Source organism: Zootoca vivipara, chromosome 9 (genome assembly GCF_965207765.1).
Source record: "Zootoca vivipara chromosome 9, rZooViv2.hap1.1, whole genome shotgun sequence".
Classification (NCBI taxonomy): Eukaryota; Metazoa; Chordata; class Lepidosauria; order Squamata; family Lacertidae; genus Zootoca; species Zootoca vivipara.
The window spans coordinates 38833018-38854883 of NC_142592.1; the positions used below are offsets into that span (position 1 = coordinate 38833018).

The 21866-nt window shown below is 41.8% G+C and overlaps 1 protein-coding gene across 4 annotated transcripts in view; it reads left to right on the plus strand.

Annotated features, from left to right (window-relative positions):
- The window catches only part of ANO4 (anoctamin 4), a 125469-nt gene extending 105618 nt beyond the window's left edge, over positions 1–19851 (plus strand). For 3 of the 4 annotated variants that reach the window (XM_088651973.1, XM_088651975.1, XM_088651976.1), the window contains 8 exons: positions 876–973; positions 3076–3218; positions 4379–4531; positions 7751–7898; positions 14097–14216; positions 15587–15692; positions 18125–18325; positions 19220–19851. In XM_088651973.1, coding sequence (XP_088508099.1) covers positions 876–973; positions 3076–3218; positions 4379–4531; positions 7751–7898; positions 14097–14216; positions 15587–15692; positions 18125–18316 — 960 coding nt within the window. In that variant the 3' untranslated portion in view covers positions 18317–18325; positions 19220–19851. The remainder of the gene's footprint in view (positions 1–875; positions 974–3075; positions 3219–4378; positions 4532–7750; positions 7899–14096; positions 14217–15586; positions 15693–18124; positions 18326–19219) is intronic. The other variant, XM_088651974.1, reaches the window with a different exon arrangement.
- The last annotated feature ends 2015 nt before the right edge of the window (positions 19852–21866 follow it).

Here is a 21866-nt window from a genome sequence, read left to right on the forward strand (position 1 = left end):
GGAGTGGGATCAGCAACAGTCTGCCCTTGGGGGCTTCCAGGTGGAACTGTAGAAGAGGTCACCATTTATCTGAGGTGCTTTGCTGTAAAATTGGGGGTGATTGGAATGTTCTCATGAGAAGTAAGGTGATAATGATGACAGGGGTGCCAACTTGAATAAAACACTGTGGGGGCACAGGTAAGCCCCACCCTGCACAATCGATCACATGATGCAGTGCACACACACCATTTGAATGGGAATGTGCATCAACTGCAAGGGCAGCTCAGCCCCCTCAATTATTTTATTGCCCCCCATGGCCCGTAGGAGTTGGCTTCTATGAATGGTTGTGTGGAAGAACTGTAACTGTTCAGCAACTGAACATTTGAACCAGCCATTAGATACAGCACAGATATGGTCACATCCACACCAGACAATATAAAGCATATGGCTTCCTCCAAAGAATCCTGAGGACAGTAGTTTGCTCCTCACAGAGCCACAATTTCCAGGGCCCTTGATGGACACGGGGGGTTCTTTGGGAGAAGCAACACACTTTAAATATATGGTGTGGATGTGATATGTCCATACACATGTGAAATCCCTTTCAGCCCAACCTTCCATATGTGACATTTGGTGTCGGTCGGATGGACGTGGCTTGACCAAATTGGCCTCATGGGCCAAATGACCAAGACCTGCTGCACCTAATGAGGCTGCGGACTGGGGATTCCCTGCGGCTGTTATAGGAATTACTTCTGAGTAGCCTAAATATGTATAGGATTACATTGTCACTGAACCTTGAACTTGCAACATGAATTGTAATATAAATTTAATATGCAAACTATTTTTACTCTTTGATGGCCCATTATTTGCTCCTTGCCCCCTCCCTCCTCCCCTTACAGTGCCACCCTAGTGGATGCCTTATAGATCTCTGTATGCAAATGGGTATTATAATGGTGCTAAAGCAGACCTGGAACAACTTCATGGAACTAGGCTACCCGTAAGTAACTGTGGGATTTTATTTTATTTTTAAAAATCCTTGTTTTCAACTGTTGCTTGCTTGCAGATTGTATGGGGTGTATACCTGCCAAGTCTCCGGCTGAAAAATGTGGGATCAGCAGCGGTGCGGCACCAGAAGTTGCGTAGAAGCAACTTCCAGGGCCGCTCTGCCCATGTGTAGGCACCGGAAATCAGGCAGAGCAGCACCGGAAGTTGCTTCTACACATGCCCGGTGGCCATCTTGGTGGTGGCCGCATGGCGGCAGCCATCTTGGTGACGGCCACCACCATGCGGCCACCACCAAGATGGCCACTGGACATGCGTAGAAGCAACTTCCGGTGCTGGTCTGCCCAATTTCCGGTGCCCATACATGGGCAGAGTGGCACCCAAAATGGAGGCTCCCTGGCAGGTAGGAAATCTGGGGGATTTCCGGGATTTTTCGCCATTCAGGAGAACAGCAGGAAATGGATTAAAATCCAGGGGTTTCCTGCGAAAAATGGGATACTTGGCAGCTAAGATGGGGTGCTAAACCATGATTGGTGTGTCTTTTATTCATTCGTGTATTTGTCTGACAGCCATTCTACTTAGGATAGTGTCAGTGTAGCAGGACTATTCTGTGAAAGATTTGACCTTACAAAAGGAGTATCTGAAAGAGAAGCTTGCCCGCCCGTGCATTGGTTTGCCCTGTTATCTATGGTTTTCCAAGCAGATTATTTATATAGTACTATAAAATTCATTCCATACACACACACACCCAAAAAACAGAGATAGGAGGGAAAGTGCTCTGAGAAGAGAAGATAGAACCCATTCACCTGTGTTTTATACAATAAAATAAAATACATTGTAATTAATTGATTAAAACATACACATGTTGAAACATAATGGTATAAATAATACCCAACTACAAAATGACAAATAATTAAATAGCTCAGAACTCCTTATATATAGAAAATGGATTGTCAGTCAAGTTTATTGCTTATAGCCAAAGGCTGCTGCAATGTATACAATGTCATTCAATAAAATATATACTAGTTTGATACATGGATTGAAATATTTTACATCACTAAATCAATACTGCTGATTTTAGAAGTAGTGTATAGGACCTAGTAGTGCTTCAGTTAAAATCCTGTTGAAATAGGTAAGCTGATTTATACATCAATGTTTTAGAAACCATGCTTTTGGCTTGGAGTCTGACAGCCCAGTCTTAGCCCTGTATACTTAAGAAGGATGTCTCACTAATTTCAGTGGGATTTATTTCCAAGTAAGGGCAGCTGTGTATGTTGCACAGAGTAACTTATAAATCTTTTATGGCTTCCTGTATAATGTCCTGAGTTGTACCTATTGCATCAGCACTTGGTTCACTTGTTAGCAAACAGCATGTACTGCAGTTATTAGCTTCCCCACTTATCTCTGCCTCTTAGCATACTGAACATTCAGTCCTTACAAATACACCCTTTTTAAAGGAACTCCACACATCTGAACATGCTTCCTCTTCTGACAAACCAATCAATCAGACCAAAACGTGTATGTATTCTCTTTTTTTCCTTTTATATTATCTGGAGGTAACAACATTGGTTTGTGGTCAACCATGGCTATTAATCTACACAATCAGCTGTGCATTACAAAAACATGTCTATGTCATGAATTGCTTGGTGTGTTAATTTGTAACATTTCCTACATGAATATGTGTTCTAACTAACTTTGCTGTTCAATCTCTTTTAATACAATAAACAGAGACAAAGGACAAAATTGCATTTGGACTGGTCTGACTCCAACACCACTTATTTTTTTCAATGGATATTGTGGAACCTGGAGTTAGTCACATAACAGACTTTGTGCCTAATATTTATGGGTTACTCATGGCACCTGAATGCCTGCAGACCTTCCAGCATTTTTCATCCTCTCCTTATATAACCTTATTGATCCAAGTAGTGTGCAGATACCCCAAACAGCAGGATGTCTGATATATGGACTAACAGGAGTAGAGTGGACCCACTAACTGTCCTGTTTTGCAAACACAAGTGTGGTGTGGTAGAGGAGAGGCATTTGACAATGTTGAAATCAGTTGGTTAGAAAAAATGGCATTTCCCCCCACATATGCAGGTTAATTCAGAACTGGTGGACCAGAAGAAGATTGCGACAGGAGCACGGTTCACTGCGAAAAGCAAACTTCCCACAGTGGGAGAAAGACTACAACCTTCAGCCCATGAATGCCTATGGACTCTTTGAGGAATATCTAGAAATGAGTATGAAAAACTCTATGTGTAAATTGCTTCATCACGGTCATTTATACAGTGGTACCTTGGTTTATGAACTTAATCTGTTCTGGAAGTCCGTTCTTAATCCAAAACCGTTCTCAAACCGAGGCACCCTTTCCCTAATGATGCCTCCCGCCGCCGGTGCCCTTCCATCATTCGGATTCCGTAAAGATTCGGTAAAGTTCGCAAACTGGGACACTACTTCCGGTTTTGCAGAGTTCTCATACTGAATAGTTTTTCTTAATCCGAGGTACCACTGTATATCATGCTTCATTCCACTGCTCCCAAACAACAAGAATGTATTATTTTAGTATAACAATTCAGAGCATTACTGCATTTAGTCTATAAATTATTATTGCCTTAGACTAGGACAAATATAGCTTAGGACAGCCTTCCCTAACCAGGTGCCCTCTATATGTTGTGGACTACAGCTCCCGTCATAACTGACCATCACCCATGCTGGCTGGGACTGGTGGAAGTTCTAGTCCAAAATATATGGAGAGCATTGAATTGCAGTAGATTACTTTAGGACAATTGTCCAATTCCGGGAATGGTGATTTATTCACTTCTATATGGAGTCAACAATATGGCACAAGGTGCTGCAGTGGAGTAAAACCATTCTTGTTTTAATTATCCCCCACACTCAAGGCCTTGCAATGTGTTTTTGATCTAGCTTGAAATGTTGAGTCGTAAGTTGGAATGCAAGCTGGCAGGGGTATTTAAACACTTAAATCAACTACTTGAAACAGTAGGCATGACACCATAGTCACTAATCTGTGGCCTTCCTGACTTCGTTGGAAGCAAAGTCCCATTGTCACTGACCATTGGTCATGCTGGCTGAGGCTGTTGGGAGTTAGAATCTAACAACGTTTGGAGGGCTTCTGGTCAGCCATCCCCTGTGCTTCACCTTACTCAATGAAGTCATGGGTTAAAAAACAAGGAAATTTACCAGACAGTAAAGCATAGTGGGAACCCAGGTCTTCCATTTGTCTCTCATGTTCATTAAAGCTCAAGAACAAGAAATTTTTGACAACATGGGACAAGTTAAGATGGATCAATGGTGCAGATATACCCAAAGTCAGCACTCTAATTTTGGATTGTTTTCCAGTGTATGGCTGAGTGTGTCCCTCATTCTCACCCTTTCGCAGTTCTTCAGTTTGGATTCACAACCATCTTTGTGGCAGCTTTCCCACTTGCTCCACTTCTGGCCTTACTTAACAATATTATTGAAATCCGGCTTGATGCATACAAATTTGTTACACAGTGGAGGCGGCCATTAGCTTCAAGAGCCAAAGATATAGGTAAGCTGTTTACCATTATGAATTTAAAGCGTCTGCTCAATGCCACAATCTGCTCACACATTCAGTTCTCTTTTTTTTTTTGAACATACTTTTTATTAATTTTACAAAATACAAAAAAACAAAAAAACGGTACATACTTAAACCCCTTTTCCACCTCCTTCCTACCCACCCACATGGGTCCTCCCCTGCCACAGAAGCATCCCATGTATGTGAACAGTCAGAGATGGTCCATTTTATGCTTGGATTTCTGTCCTCCTCCCCCTCCCCTGACCCCAAAGCCCCCCCCTGCCACCAGGGAGCTCCAGCAAACCAGGGCAGTACGTAGGAGGACATCCATCCAACCATCTATTGTCATACCAAAAAAAGAGAAAAATAGAAATAGGGAAAAAGGGAAAAAAGAAAGGGCAAAAAAAAGAAAAAGAAAAAAACAATACAAAACAAAAAAATTTTTCTTACATTCATAGTTGTAAAACCATATTTTGTGGGCTTCCCCTCCCCCCCCCTTCCCCGGTTTTCATCCCTTTTTTATCATCTGCAACAGTTTCTTACTTTATAAAAATACACCTTTGTATCTTGTACAACTTATAAATCAATTGTTAACATTTTCATCTAATATTCAAATCACTGAAAAATCAAACTCCCATTTTCTCTTCCCGTGCCTAATTTTTTCTCCCTCTATAAGCCTCCATATTTTAACATTTTCCAAAATCCATTCACTTTTAAAACTAACTATTCTCAATTTAACCTTACATCCCCGATTACCGGCTCCACCCCCCCAATCCAGCAAATTCCAAAATCAGCAGACCAGTTATAAACCTGTTAATCCATCCTTATAATCACAACATCACTTTCCCTTCACCCCACCCCCTGTTTACAGTCTTTTGCCATCCAGGCCACCATACAGGACCCCTGGATTTCTTCTCTTCTCTGCATATTTTTTCCTTCTTCCCTGTGGGCGTTCTGGAGTTCCAATAATACCAATCGTGCCCCCCTCAAAAGCAGGGCACTCCATCCAACTTTTTGTAGAGTAGAGTCATCATTTTTTTCGTGGTGTGCTTCATTTTGTGTTGAATCATCACAGTCCTCATCTTCATCTTTTCCTTCCAAATCACAGTCACCATCATTGTCATTCTCACATTCATCTTTTTCAGTGTCAAAAGCTTCATCTCCTAAAAAATCATATTCCGCCATCACCATCTGAAATTTTTGCTGTAACTCTTGCCGTCGTGTCTCCTCTTGACATAGCTCTATTCTTGTTTCCCACATTAAGGTCAAAACAGACCGCTGGAACTCAGGGGAACACTTTTTTGTTGACATAATTCAATCCTGCCAAGGTCAAAACTTGTCACGTGGGGTGGAATATGATCACAGTTTATTTTCTCGACTCCATTTTAACAAGCTGGCTGCATTCTTCAAGTCTTGTTAACAATAAAGTTCGAACTCACATTTCACAAGCACTTAAACCAAAAAAGAAATTCCACAAAGTCCAGAAATACAAAGTGAAATAAAAATTGACTTATAAATCCTGATCAACTCACTGGGTTGTCTGGGCTGCCGGCTCCCGAGGGAAAGAAAGGTTTTTCTTAGCCTTTACCTCTTGCTGCAGGGCAGTCATAAACCACAGTCTCTCTCCCCTTTTCACCCTGCATCAAAGGGGAGATTCTCTTTGATGCCTTTGAGGGATCCTTTTGAATTACAAATCTTCTGTTTATGGCTTCGGGTTTCTATTTACTGTCTCTTTGTTGCCGTGGGAGGGGGGTGGCTTCCTCTTTTCTCCCATCTCTCCCAGATCCAAATTGTTTTATAATCCAAATCGTGAGGTTACTTACAGTCTTTTCCAATCGTTTTATTTTCGGAAGAATCCAGCGCTCTCCGCCTTCGGCTTGAAGCTTCTCCCTGCTAGAATAACGTTGCCGCTCAAAATGGCCCCCGCGACTTCTACCCTCCTCACTCCGGAGCTCTTATTAGAGCTAACCGAAGAGTTGGGGAGTCCGGATTGGGTCTGTGCCGAGCAAATTGCCCCCGGGACGCCCTTCCCGAGGTTCTAAGGGGCGCAGCGTCGCTCTCGCTGCCCTCCCCACTCCTAGCAGAGACGGGCCGTCTCGGAGACGAGACGATACCCCGCCGATCGGCGCTGGCGCTGAACCCGGAAGCCCATTCAGTTGTTCTCTAGGTTGGACTGCTGTAATGCTCCCTGTGTGGGGCTGCCCCTAAGGTTGCCCCAGAATCTGCATCTAGTGCAAAATGCTGAGACTTGACTGCTCTTTAGGGTAGACTGTCACCATCATGTTACACCACTGCTGAAAGAGCTTTTGGGGGGAGATTGCCCACAGTTGCTGAGCTTTATTTCGGGGGGGGGTTGCCCAGACTTGTTTAACTTTTGGGGGGGGAGTTGCCGAAAATAGCTCACCCGCAGGACCAAAACAGCCAATCACATGCACAGTGATGAACCAACCAATCGTTAGCAAGCGGCAATCGCCCACCCTAAAACTACAGCAGCAAATAGCCAGCTGACCTTGCCGAACCCACCAATCACCAACAAAAACGCCACTGACACATCTCCTGCTCACGGCAGCCGCCAATCGCCCGTCCCACCTCTCCACTATCCATGTATAAGATGCCTGCCAATTTTAAGCATAATTTTTAAATAAAAGAACCTCATCTTATACACGGAAAAATGCAGTAGCTACCATGCTAAGTTCATGATGCTGGTGTTACAAAGCCCTATACAGAATGGCCATTTTGTGTTTTGCCACACACCATTTTGCTATGGGCTGCCCAGTACACACTCTCAAAATTCAAAATGTTCCCTCTAGTCCAAAAAGGCTGTCGACCTCTGGTGTTGATAATATTGAGTTAGATGCATCAGTGATCTGATTTGGTGTAAATCAGCTTCCTATCTGCCTATTAAGCAGTAAATATTTATATTTGTTTTATTTCTTTGTTTTATGATTAAGTGACCTATAAACCTTTTAAAAGAATTTTTTAAAAAGAGCTTTCAGTGGGTATTTAAAACAATATAGCAAGATCGCCAGCTTAATGTCAATAGGCAGAGAGTTTCAAAGCATAGCTGCTGCCGCACTAAAAGACAGATGCCTTGCAAATGTAGAACCAACATTATATGGCACTTGTACTAATAAGTTGCAGCTGTATTTGCATTTGAAATGCTACTTCTTCTGCTGTTCCTGGAACTAACACAGCATTTTATTTATTACACAGGAATCTGGTATGGAATTCTGGAAGGCATAGGAATTCTTTCAGTTATCACAAATGCATTTGTTATTGCTGTAACTTCGGATTTTATCCCTCGGCTTGTCTACGCTTACAAATATGGACCATGTGCAGGTCAAGGGGAGGCTGGGCAAAAGTAAGTTTTAATTATAGAAACATGAAGTAAGGTCATCCCAGGCCCAGTCTACATGAACATTTTGCTTCTTGCTTGCTCAGGAGGTACACAGTACATTCCCCCCAACCTGTAATAATAGCACCACTTCAACTTCTTGATTCCATGACTTCTCAGGCTATTTTTTTAAAAGCAATTTTTGTAACCACCTTTCTACTTATTGCATTACTCTTTAGCTGTGGATTTCCAGTCAAACCCACTGTGTGCTGCTTTTGTTATTATAAGTGGGAGAGACTTTGAGCCTACAGAACTGGCTTGGCGTCCTTCTTCATCATCTTCTCTCTCTATTGCATCAGCTGGGTGAGAGTGGACCTGTGGAAAGGAAGTTTTATCCTCCAACAACTGGATGGCTTTTTTTTAATGCTGCTTTTCAGTAGGCACCTGTGCTTAACTTAAATGGCCTTTCCATGCAACTTTTACTATTCACGGGGAGGGGAAATGCAGTTGTGGTGTACCCACATACACATCCTTATCTGAGGTGTGTTTGTGTACAGTTTCTTATTCACCCTTGTGCAAAGTAATTCAGAGGGTGATCTCTCTATTAACTTGGATTAACACATCCATGTGTTTTTAAGAGTTAGAATCATAGAATCATAGAGTTGGAAGAGACCACAAGGGCCATCCAGTCCAACCCCCTGCCAAGCAGGAAACACCATCAAAGCATTCCTGACAGATGGCTGTCAAGCCTCTGCTTAAAGACCTCCAAAGAAGGAGACTCCACCACACTCTTTGGCAGCAAATTCCACTGCCGAACAGCCCTTACTGTCAGGAAGTTCTTCGTAATGTTTAGGTGGAATTTTCTTTCTTGTAGTTTGAATCCGTTGCTCCGTGTCCGCTTCTCTGGAGCAGCAGAAAACAACCGTTCTCCCTCCTCTATATGACATCCTTTTATATATTTGAACATGGTTATCATATCACCCCTTAACCTTCTCTTCTCCAGGCTAAACATACCCAGCTCCCTTAGCCGTTCCTCATAAGGCATCGTTTCCAGGCCTTTGACCATTTTGGTTGCCCTCTTCTGGACACGTTCCAGCTTATCAGTATCCTTCTTGAACTGTGGTGCCCAGAACTGGACACAATACTCCAGGTGAGGTCTGACCAGAGCAGAATACAGTGGTACTATTACTTCCCTTGATCTAGATGCTATACTCCTATTGATGCAGCCCAGAATTGCATTGGCTTTTTTAGCTGCTGCATCACACTGCTGACTCATGTCAAGTTTGTGGTCAACCAAAACTCCTAGATCCTTTTCACATGTACTGCTCTCAAGCCAGGTGTCTCCCATCCTGTATTTGTGCCTTTCATTTTTTTTGCCCAAGTGTAGTACTTTACATTTCTCCTTGTTAAAATTCATCTTGTTTGCTTTGGCCCAGTTGTCTAATCTGTTAAGGTCATTCTGAAGTGTGATCCTGTCCTCTGGGGTGTTAGCCACCCCTCCTAATTTGGTGTCATCTGCAAACATGCTCAGGATTCCCTCAAGCCCATCATCCAAGTCATTGATAAAGATGTTGAACAAGACTGGGCCCAAGACAGAACCCTGTGGCACCCCACTAGTCACTACTCTCCAGGATGAGGAGGAGCCATTGATGAGCACCCTTTGGGTTCGGTCAGTAAGCCAGCTACAAATCCACTGAATGGTAGCATTGTCTAGCCCACATTTTACCAGCTTCTTTACAAGAATACCATGGGGCACTTTGTCAAAGGCCTTGCTGAAATCAAGATAGGCTACATCCACAGCGTTCCCTTCATCTACCAGGCTTGTAATTCTGTCAAAAAATGAGATCAGATTGGTCTGACATGACTTATTTTTCAGGAACCCATGCTGACTTTTAGTGATCACAGAGTTTCTTTCTAGGTGCTCACAGACTGTTTGCTTAATGATCTGCTCTAGAATCTTTCCTGGTATTGATGTCAGGCTGACTGGGCGGTAATTGTTTGGGTCCTCTCTTTTCCCCTTTTTGAAAATAGGGACATTTGCCCTCCTCCAGTCTGCTGGAACTTCGCCTGTTCTCCAGGAATTTTCAAATATTATTGCCAGTGGTTCTGAAATCACCTCTGCCAGTTCTTTTAATACTCTTGGATGTAGTTCATCTGGCCCTGGAGACTTGAATACATCTAAACTAGCCAAGTATTCTTGTACTACCTCCTTACTTATTCTGGGCTGTGTTTCCCCTGCTGAATCATCTGCTCCATATTCTTCAGGTCGGGCGTTTTTTTCTTTCTTGGAGAAGACTGAGGCAAAGAAGGCATTGAGGAGTTCTGCCCTTTCTCTGTCCCCTGTTTGCATTTCACCATCTTCTCCTCTGAGTGACCCCACTGTTTCCTTGTTTTTCCTTTTGCTACGGACATACCCATAAAAGCCCTTTTTGTTGCTTTTAACCTCTCTGGCGAGCCTGAGTTCATTCTGTGCTTTAGCTTTTCTGACTTTGTCTGAGTTAGCTTTCAAGCACTGCACAGTTACAACTAACTGCAGTGGTGGTTGCCATAGAGTTTTGTGATAAAGACCCTCCCAGGTATTTATTGCCCTTTGCAGTGGCATGCAGCACAGAATGCATTATAAGCAAATGAGATTCAGCAGTGTGCTCCATATAGTGTGCCTCTTGAGTGGTAATTGCATTGGTGAAAAATGTCAGTACCACGATGCCTCAAAAACAAAAGGGATTTCAGTGTGGATTGCGCCCAGATCTCCATAACTTAGTGCCTTCCACGAGCATCTCTTGAAAGTTCATCCAGCTTTTTGTACTCCTGTTTTGCTTCAAAGAACATAAGGAACGAGATAAAAAAAAAAAGTCTTTTTGCCTAATGCGGCAATAAATAGGGAAAACTACAGCAATGCAAAGTTTTCTACCAATGTTATTATAACAAAATTAAAAAATTCTTCCCAGTAGCACCTTAGAGACCAACTAAGTTTGTCATTGGTAAGCACACGAAAGCTCACACCAATGACAAACTTAGTTGGTCTCTAAGGTGCTACTGGGAAGATTTTTTTTTTATTTTTTTTCGACTATGTCAGACCAATACAGCTACCTACCTGTAACTAGAACAATGCTATTATAAGTTCTGCAAAGTACAAAAATCTTGGTAGTGTGTAATGCTCCCAATGCAGATTTTCTACATAACTGGTGGTACTGCTAAATTATCCATCAATTTTGGAAGACAATACCAGAAGCAAGCCAAAGAGTAATAGGAGACAAAATCAGCCAATTACCAAAGGATTTGTTGTTTGATATTTTGTGGGAAACAATAAATATAACAAAAAGGTATTACTCCCAGAAGCTCTCTTTGAGGAATGGAAAGAGAGACTCCTGCCATTTCCTGATGTTTTTCCAGAACATATGTTTAGGGTCTACTACTGCAGTTTTTAGCCATCCCATAATTTTAATGAAGACTGAGGTGACTGAAGCTTCCATAGTGTGGTGTATAATAAGACAAAAATACATAGAACTGATGCTGTTGCTAGTTTTCTGTTTCAAAAGTTTACCCTTCATTTCATTGGCATTATGTGTTGGGAACTGTTCCTTCTGGATGCCTTAACACCGTAACCTAGGAAGCTAAGCCATGTTTCACAAAGGGTAACTCCCATTAAGCATTCAGATGTATAAAATTTTCATTTTTTTCATGCACAGGAATGAATTCATTGATGTTATATTTTGGGTGCCATTGTAGTTTTGTCATAGTGGCAGAAAATGAACAGTTAAAGTTACAACTTGTGATTGACAGCACTACTAACTCATTAGCCTGTCAAGGATTTGGCACTTCGGTACATGTTGGAGAGGAAACAAATGTTCTGTTTACATAATGAGTTGGGTCTGATTTCTGAGTTGTCAGGCTTCCTAAAGTTGTGTATCACTGCAGGGCATTTGAAGGTTTGCTTTTTCCTGTCTCTTTTGCCAGCACGACGAAATGGAGAGAGAGGAATTTAGAATTGTACTGTGTAAGGGTTTTCAGCCTGTTCTGTTCCTGCCAGCTTGCCTTTATAGTGGGAATATGCAGGTCTTCTCGGAGCTGACTCAGGAACAAGATAGGACAAAGTATAATTTACTGTGGCATTATTTTGCTGAAAGAAATGTAAAATATAAATATTTCAGTAATTCAGTAGTTTTCATTCCCCAAAGTCGGTGGTTGCGCTTTGCTTGCAAAACTATTGTGTTAGTAATACTGATCCATAAGTGATCATCAGTCACACTTGGCTAGAATGTTGATTTTATTAACTCTTGTTTCTGAGATGTTTGGCTCACAGACGGAAGTGTTCCCCGCCCCCGCCCCCATCAACATGCCATGCTTGCAGATCTATCTGAACAAGTCACGCTTTTCACAGGGGAGTGGGAAAAAGTTTGCAGTGGGTACAGGGTATTGGCTAAATGCTATCCATTTCTGATTAAAAAGTAGAAAATCGAAATGAGCTGGAGGCAGGTAATCATTTTATTTTTCCAGCTTGAGATTTTTCAAGTCTTTATGAATACAGTTGTACCTTGGATCTCAAACGCCTTGGCTCCCGAACAAATCGGCTCCCGAATGATCAAAACCCGGAAGTGAATGTTCTGGCCTTGGTTTTCAAACGGTTTGGGGAGTTGAACGGACTCCCGGAATGCATTCTGTTTAAGAACCAAGGTACGACTATACTGGCTTGAAGGGAGTTGAAACAAAAGGTTGTTCTTAAGCCCTAGCCGAACTAGGAGAGCTCAAAAGGGGGCAAAATCGTTCTTATGCACCCTCAACATACTGACCTTTCCTGTATCCAGGCCTGTGCAGTGGGGGGTTGGGATGGGGGCAGCTGAGTACAAGCTCTGCACAGACCGCCCTGTACTGCCCCCCCCAACACACACACACAAAGAAAAGTGTGTCTCTGCAGTACCATTTGGAAAGCAATGGTGGAAGTCACATCTCCTTGGTTGGGGGCACTGCCATAAAGGGCCTCCTAGCAGCTCTAGAGGGCCCCCACAGGCCCATCTAGTCTCACAGTGGCCAACCGGATGACTGTGGGAAGTCTGCAAGGAAGACAGAAGCACTCTTCCTGTCATTTCCATCAGAGGCATACTGGTAGCTAACCACTGATACGCTTATCCTATGGATATGTCTAATCCTTTTTTAAAAGCCATCCAAGTTGGTGACCATCACTACATCTTGTGGTGAATGAATTTTAACTATGTGCTGTGTAAAGAAGCCATTCCTTCTGTCTGCCCGGAGCTTCATTGTATAGCCCCAGGTTCAAATACTATGGGAGAAGGGAGAAAAACACCCTTGCTCATATTACAGTGGTACCTTGGATTACAAACTTAATTCGTTCCGGAGGTCCGTTTTTAACCTGAAACAGTTCTTAACCTGAGGTACCACTTTAGCTAATGGGGCCTCCTCCTACCGCTGTGCGATTTCTGTTCTCATCCTGGGGCAAAGTTCTTAACCCGAGGTACTACTTCCGGGTTAGCAGAGTTTGTAACCTGAAGGGTTTGTAACTCGAGGTACCACTGTACTAGAAAACACTGAGTGAGTTGGGTTGGAGGAGTGCAAAACGGTATCAGTGTAATAGCCACTTAAGCTCCAAATCTCAGTGCAAAAGATTTAAGCACGGTAGGTGTGGGGATAATTCCCCACCCCCACCCCGAGTAGCCCATGTTCATAATCAAGCATTCAGCACAGCCTTGCTGGTTATAAATAACTGTAAAATAAAATTGATCTTCTAGGGAAATGATTTAATATGAACATTGTTTCTCCCCAAAAAACGTGTGAAAAGCAATATAATTTCTCTCAGCCCATTAATTCATTTAGGTCTGAAAAGATTGTGTAGTCACTCCAGCTATGATCCCTGCACACCTGGGTATCTCTTCCAATGTATAGTTTTCCATAGATTGTGGGATTTGCTTCTTAAAAAATTATATAAACTATTGTTCGGAAAATAAGTCTTCAAAGTTGAGATCTGCTTTTTTCCTCCTGTGGTTCTGCAGTAAAATACCATAAATCTCAGCAACAGATATTTGGATAACCTGAACATTGATTGTGGAAAGCTATTTATCAACTGGAGGCTTAGCTACCACCGATAGAAGATTATGAGAGACAGGTCTTCCCATGGACATGGATTATCATGAGTTTTGTATCATGGGTTTTGAAACAAGCCTAAAGTTAAAAGACCGAATGTACTAAATGGAAAAAATTCTTGTTTCCCAGGTGTATGGTTGGCTACGTTAATGCAAGTTTATCAGTTTTTCTAGTGTACGATTTTGAACATCGTTCAGAACCATCATCAAATGGAAGTGAGTTCTCCGGCACGCCGTTAAAATATTGCAGGTAAAGAAATATATACGAAACTACTGGGTTAAACCAGAGCCTAGGGTTTGCCGATCAGAAGGTTGGCGGTTTGAATCCCTGCGACGGGGTGAGTTCCCGTTGCTCAGTCCCAGCTCCTGCCAACCTAGCAGTTCGAAAGCACGTCAAAGTGCAAGTAGATAAATAGGTACCGCTACAGCGGGAAGGTAAACGGTGTTTCCGTGCTCTGCTCTGGTTTGCTAGAAGCGGCTTTGTCATGCTGGCCACATGACCTGGAAGCTGGTCAGGGGTCCCTTTACCTTCACTGCCATGTGAATAATCTCTGTTCTATTGGTATTTTGGTATTATTAGTATCAGTATAGCTGTGAATCGTACTAGTGAATCATAGGAGCTCCTGCTCTCCACTCCACTTTCCCTCCAGGTAAGCAGCAGGAGCCCACTGACCAGGGGCGTCAGGCAAGTGCTACCATCCCATTGCACCATTTACAGCTGCCCAGGAGCTTGAGCTATGAATCAGGAAACTGCAGTTAAATTCTTCTTCCATGAATTCCCGAGTTGGCCATAGACCTGTCCCCCCACTGTATTTTCCATATTCTGGCTTTAAATTTTGAAGGCAGGGAAGATAATTGTAACCCCTATAATTTCTCAGCCTGTGAAAATACATCACAGTACTAACATTAAACCCAGAAAACAATGGAGGAGGTGAGTAAGCAGAATCTGGGTGGTGGGGGGAGAAAAGAAAGAACTGAAAGAGCAGAAAGTGGCCATTTACCCTGCTCAGTTTTTATATGCAAAGTTGAAAGATTCTATAAGATTTTTTATCATATCACTATTTGTTGCTGCTTTTTTTGCACTTCAATAGTTGTCTAGACAAAGATATTGGAAAACGGGGTTGTTTGTGTTCATGTAGATTAAACATAGTTTATTTTGCACTGCTGCTAAGCTTCCTTACTCGGGTGTGTAGGAGGAGGACATGGTTTCAACAGACACTGCAACCTGACAAATCTATGGTGATCGACAGCAGTACTCAGAACAGGATCCTGGGCCCAGAAGCAGTTCTGCTTCCAGATCCCCATTGTCTATCTGCTTCTTTTCTCTCCCTCAATTGGTGGTATAGAACCAGAGCACTGCGTGCTCAGCAAGGCAGAAGTGGAGTGAAAAAGACAGTTGTAGCCCTAGAGGAGCCTCATGCATAGGTTGAACTCCTTCAGATGTGCAGGGTTGGCAATTCTTTGCCTGCCAAAGGCCACCTAGTCCAACATTTTGTTTCCACGTTGCCTGCTCAGATGCCGATGCCAACAGACCTAGGGGAGAATGCTCTTGCATTTATGGCCTGGCATTCTTTGCACTGAGATGGACAAGGCTAACTTCCTGTTTTGTTTTGTTCTTAGGTACAGAGACTATCGTGACCCCCCTCATGCTCCAGTGCCCTACGGCTATACGCTACAGTTTTGGCATGTCTTAGCTGCACGGTTGGCTTTTATTATTGTATTTGAGGTAAGTTTTAGGACTAAAACAAATTTTGCAGACATCCAAACTTTATGTTGGGTTTTGAAATCAATTTTCATTCTATAGATGAGGGGAAAAGAATGATATCCTGTTTAGGGGAGCTTTTAATGGATTTCTGTATTTTAGTATTTTGTTGGAAGCTGCCCAGAGTGGCTGGGGGAACCTGGCAGGGTATAAATAATAATAATATATTATTATTATTATTATTATTATTATTATTATTATTATGTGCAACAGATCTCAGCACAGCATAGGATTTATTGTACATAGCATGCTGGTCAGTTTCAGGGTTAAATCCCAATTTTTGAATTTGTGAGGTAACCTAAATGTTGTATTTTTAAAAAACATCCTTTTCTTACTATCAGAGAAAAGGGAAGGAAAAGCATTATAGTTATTATCCTCTTTTTCTTAGCATTCTGGATATTCAATTTAGTATTAGTATTATGTGCTAAGGCAGAAACTTGTTCAAATGTTTGTAGTCAGTGTATTGTATGATTCTCGGTAAAAGAATCATTTGTAATTACTGTCATTTTGCATTTAATTGTACTTCCATTTTCCCATATTGTTAGTATGCTGTTTCTGACTAGTTTTGTCAAATAAGCTGTTGCAACATAATTGTTTTTATTGTGAATGAAATGAAAACTCCAGCAATCCAAAATGTGGGAGCATGACTGAATAATTAAAAATAATTAAAAATTAAAGACTATTTAAACCAGCGAAGTCCACCGTGGTGTGAGTATTTTCAGATAAATTCGGTTATAAATAAATATTAAGAGGCAATCCTAGTTTAAGAGAATTAACATAATTTGAAAAACTACTGATAAACCCTAAGAACCATTAACTGTCAAAGATTTGGAAATTGCTTCTTAAATATGATACTTAATCAGAACAAGTAAAAGAATTCATGATTAAGTGGGGGCGAGACATAAGACTATCTGTGGGGAGACACACAAGTTTGCTTTGAACATAAATATAAGAGGAAAACTGCTATGAAACAGATGGTATGTAACAGCAATGATTATCCAAATAGATGCTTGAAATGCTGGTGGGGGGATTGGGAATTACTGTTGCATTTGGTGAGAATGTTATTTTGAAGAGATACTATAAAAACAACCTTAAATAGTAAAAATTGGGGGATATTTTATTTTTATTTCTTAAAATTATACTGCTTGATTGTAGGAGGAAAACCTCAAAGTGGATATGAGGCACTATTAGCCCCAGAGTTTTTCTTAATTAAATTATTTAGGCAGTTTACTGAAATCTTCCAGCTTGCCTCCATTAAGAGGCAGTTCTGCTATGCCTCAGGCACAGTGGTCGCCAGGTTTATTTTTCTAGAAAAAGAGGTGCTGGAACTCACCATGAACGCCTCCCTTGTTCTCTTATACTGTAATGGCAATGGCGCCCACCTGAGAGGTGCCGGAAGAGATTCTTGCTGAAAAAAGCCCTGGTTGGTCACCAGGGTGTAGCCCTGGATTTGAATAGGGTCAGCAGCTCTGTCACCGTGGCCCAAGAGGCAACCAGGGTCCTTATAGCCTGTTTGCTCACCCCCAGCCTTTTTTCCCTCCGTTGCCAAAGGTCTGGCCTACCACAACATCTGAACCTGAGCTCATGGTTAAACTTTCTGCTCAGTCCTTGTGGAGTGGTCCCAATGAAGAGCCCCTAGTTTGGGAGCCAAAGATTCCTTTGGCAGTGTCCTTTGGCAGAGCTTTTCCACCCGCTTCCTAAAGTCAGGTGCCTCCGTTACTCAGTTTTGGGAAGGCAGTGAGAGGGCTCTGGCAGCGTCCCAGAGCCCTCATGCCTTCTTCACAAAGCCCACCTTTGGGAAGGTGGCATGAGGGCTGTGGGACATTGTCAGAGCCCTCTCACTCCCTTACCGAAGCCTGGTAAGTGAGGAATACCTGCTGGGTGCACTGATGGGGCGAAATATAAATAAACTGAGAGCAAAGAACTGTGGCTCCCCATTTATTTATTTCCCCCAGACCATGTAAGGTTTCAATCACAAGTTGCAGGCTTACTGTACTGTATGAAACAGTACAGGTTGTGTTTTTTATCAGTATTAACCATTCTTATGCTCAACAGAATTGTTGGAAGTGAAAATGAAAAAATGAAAAAAAGTATGGAGATGTGTTATAGCTCAGTGAAAAAGCCTGTGCTTTCCTAGCAAATGGGCCAGTCCCAATTGTTTCCAGGTAATGTTGACAATACTGAGCTCAGATGGACTGGTGGTCGCACTTGGCAGTTTCCTGTGTTCCTAAGAGATGGAACAAAATGTGAATATGTAAATAGAGAGGCAATTGCAAAGACTGCATTCGTACAGATTTTTCTTAGCTGGGTGTATTTATTTAGAAGTATTCCACATCTTGTTGAACTTTTATGCTTAATTTACAAATGTTAAAAACCTGTTTGTTTGTTTTCTACAGCACCTGGTGTTTTGTATAAAACACTTGATTTCCTATTTAATCCCAGATCTTCCTAAAGATCTGAGGGATCGTATGAGAAGGGAAAAGTATCTGATCCAGGAAATGATGTATGAAGCAGAACTGGAGCGTCTACAGAAGGAGCGGAAGGAAAGGAAGAAAAATGGGAAATCTTATCACAACGAGTGGCCGTAACTAAGCTGGGTGAGCATTTCTAAATGATACATCAGTTCTTGCAGTGTGAAACAAATTGCCCAGATAAGTTTGCGCGGTCGCGTGCAGCCCCCCCGGATCCCAATGCGACTCCTGGTAGTTCGGGCTGGCCTCATCCTCCCCAGGCTGGATACCTGGAGGTCTCCATCTACCTCAGCCAATCGTCCAATCCTGCCTGGGGAGGCATTGCCATGGGATTGGCCAGGCAAGGGGAGGGACCGTCCTGCCCACATGCAAGCTCCATCCTGTAGTACTTCTAGCATCAGTTTACTCCTTTTGTTTCCTGGTGATTAAAAACTCTGAGTGGTATGTAGGTTTTGTTCAATAAAACACAGGAATAGATTGTAAGGTAGGTTTTCTGAAAACAGCTTTGCATTGGCTTAATAAAATGTAATTTATTTTGGTTTGTTCTTATTTTTAATATGTACTTTTGTGTTCTGAACCACCCTGTGATCTACAGATGAAGAAGGGTGGTATATAAATTGAATAAAATAATTTGTTCTATTGGCCCGACATAAGTTACCTTTTATTATTGTGTGTTTTTGAGCTTACATCATAAATCTCAGTCTGAAGGATCAGCATAATGTGTTGCTGCCATTATTCACAGTGAGGCATATTGTTTGATAATGGGTCCTCTTTCTAAGCAACAAGTTTCCCCTTTTGTCCTTTATAAGATTAAAATATATGCAATCCAATTACAGTCCTCCAAAGACAAAAATTGTGGCCTTGAATCCAGTTAAGAGATTCACATTTGCTTAATTTCACAACTTGTGTGTACATAATGCAATATCCTTGCTAATTGGTTGAATACATGAATTGTGTCTCCTCTTTTCCTGACTGGATACTATTTTTTGTTGTCGCTGCTGCTGCTGCTGACATTTGCAGGTAGGATACCTATATTCCATTTGCTTACTACAGTTCCACGAGAACACTACCTTCAAGAGAATGAACAAAAGATGCAACCTCAATGCATGCCACAATCTGACATAGCAAACAGGACAGAACATGTCAAGGAGTTTTACTGTGAAATCATCTTGCAGTCTGCATATGATTGCTATTCATATGCCATTCTAAACAAGCATGCAACTCATTTTTAAAATCAAGAAACTTATATACCGTGGACTATTTTTCAGCCTGTTTGCTACTCTTTTGCATTATGTTCCTTGTCACTTTTTCAACACTTCCAATAGTAAAGAGACATAAAAAATCTGGGTACTTTAGCAATGGGTATTATAACATCTCCTATTAAAGTACCATGTATATCAGATACACTGATTACATATTTGGTAGCTCTTTGTTTTCATTTTTTTGAGGGAAGATATTATATATCATACATATGTATAATATATATAAAGTATATAGAGATTGTTTATTGTATATAGCAAAACAAAAAACAAAAAAGCCCTATGGTTAAGAATGTCAAATTTTCACACTTAAAATATACCATCAACATAAAGCCATGTTTAATGCTTCAATAATGTGATAAGCTTTAAAAATAAATTATGGATAAAATTCTTGCTTTTTGTGTCTTCAAAAATTATTTTAAAAATCTAAGTTATTGGATATTTAATATGATATATGTCTATTTAAATTTGATCATGTGATGGATCAGGTCACCTTTGAGACTGTTTGCTCCCATATAGGCCTGCTTGAGAATTAAGATCGTTGAAGACCTTCCTCTTGGTGCAATTTCAAGATATTTGGTGAGTGAGCACAAGTTACAGGAGCATTGAAGTGCTGCCGTGGTTCTGGAATACTCTCCCAGTCAAATTCTTCCTGGTTTCTCTTGCAGAGGGGAGTGTTCCAGACTACAGGGGCAACCATGTAAAATGCAACCTTGCAGATCGCATGACCCTATAGGAATTTGTAAGATATGGTGCCACCAATAGGGTTTCCTCTGAAAATCTAAGTCAGGCATAGGCAAACTCAGCCCTCCAGATGTTTTGGGACTACAACTCCCATCATCCCTAGCTAACAGGAGCAGTGGTCAGGGATGATGGGAGTTGTAGTCCCAAAACATCTGGAGGGCTGAGTTTGCCTATGCCTGATCTTAGTGGTTTCAACAGTCATGTATATGGGGAGACTATATTTCAAGGAAACAAGCTGTGGGTACCCTGAGGTGGAGGAGTGGGAGGCATGTTAGTAACAGTATAGAGTCATTATTGAGAAATACTTGGCCTCTGCTCCTAAGAACCCACTGCTGCCCAGACTGTCAGGATTGTTCAAGAGCTGTCTGACTAGTGATGGAGAGTTGTGGAGATGGAGTGGCTGACTCCTGCTATCTTCAAAGGCCTGGGAGATGCTCTGCTCTGGTACTGCCTGAATTGCTTCAGCTTTGAAAGCAAAGCAGGGAGCCCAGAAGCATCATAAAAGATGTCAAAATAGATTACCCCAACAAAGGTGATGTTGAAAGTCATGTGTACAATGCATATCTTAGGCAATGCAAGCCATCCAGATTATAATTGGATGCCCCTCTGGAGATGAATCCACTAATCAAGCTATTAATTTGATTAAAGCAGCCAAATTTACCTGCTGCATGTTTGGGAGTACTGGCAGGGCTATACTAGGCTGTAAGAAAAAGCAAGGCTGCCAAGGAAGGATGCCTTCCTTGATATAATCCATTTTGTAATTTGCTTTGAAGCTGATCCAGAAAGGTACAGAAACTGAGCTTCAAGTCCACTAGTTTGTTTCATTTCCTCCTATTACAGTGCTCGGTTCCACTTCCTACTGAAATCATTGTTGCTGATATTCAACACAGAGGTTACCCGAGCCTCCAGTGACAGAGGTGGCTTTAGGAGCACCCCAAGCTATGTACCTGTTTCATTAAAGAGTGTGTGGTTGTCTCCAAAATTGGTACATTCCCTGGTTCCCGGTCCTGGAAACTGTTCAACTGCAAGGTATCAATTTTATCAGTATCTATTTCGTTGGTCCACAACTGCACCAAGGCACCAGCTCAAAAAGTGATTGCCTCTTCCAATTCCAGTAAAACAGAGAAATAAAGCTGGGTGTCAAGATGGCAGGGACAGACGCACAATGCCCTCTGTATGCTAATGACCCTGCCCAGCAGCAATCAATAAACAAATACAAAACAGTGAACTACATCCCTACCAGAGCCCAATATCTCTATTTCCTATCTTAGTTCCCTGAAATAAGTATCTTCTTAATAGTATTAGTGTAGTGCACGCCTAAGATTGTTTACCTAGGAATACGTTCCATTAGGTTCAATGGGGCTGCCTAATAAGCAAGTGTGTTTAGTTTTGCAGTCAAGTGTTCAAAAATAAGATATGAAGCCCTTCCTAATAGCTGATCTCTTTCTTTTTCCTTAGAGGTTTCATAGAGCCTAAGTGCGATTTTTGCAACCAGGTCAAGTCCTGGTTTTTTAGGGGCAGGGGTCCAACAGCTATTTGTCAGGGCCAAACAAGACATTACATGGGAAATGTAGTGGTTAAGAGTGTGAGACTAATTTTGATTCACAGTTTTTACTGAATTGTTGCTTTGCCACATGCTCACATTCACACAAAAAACAAGCAAG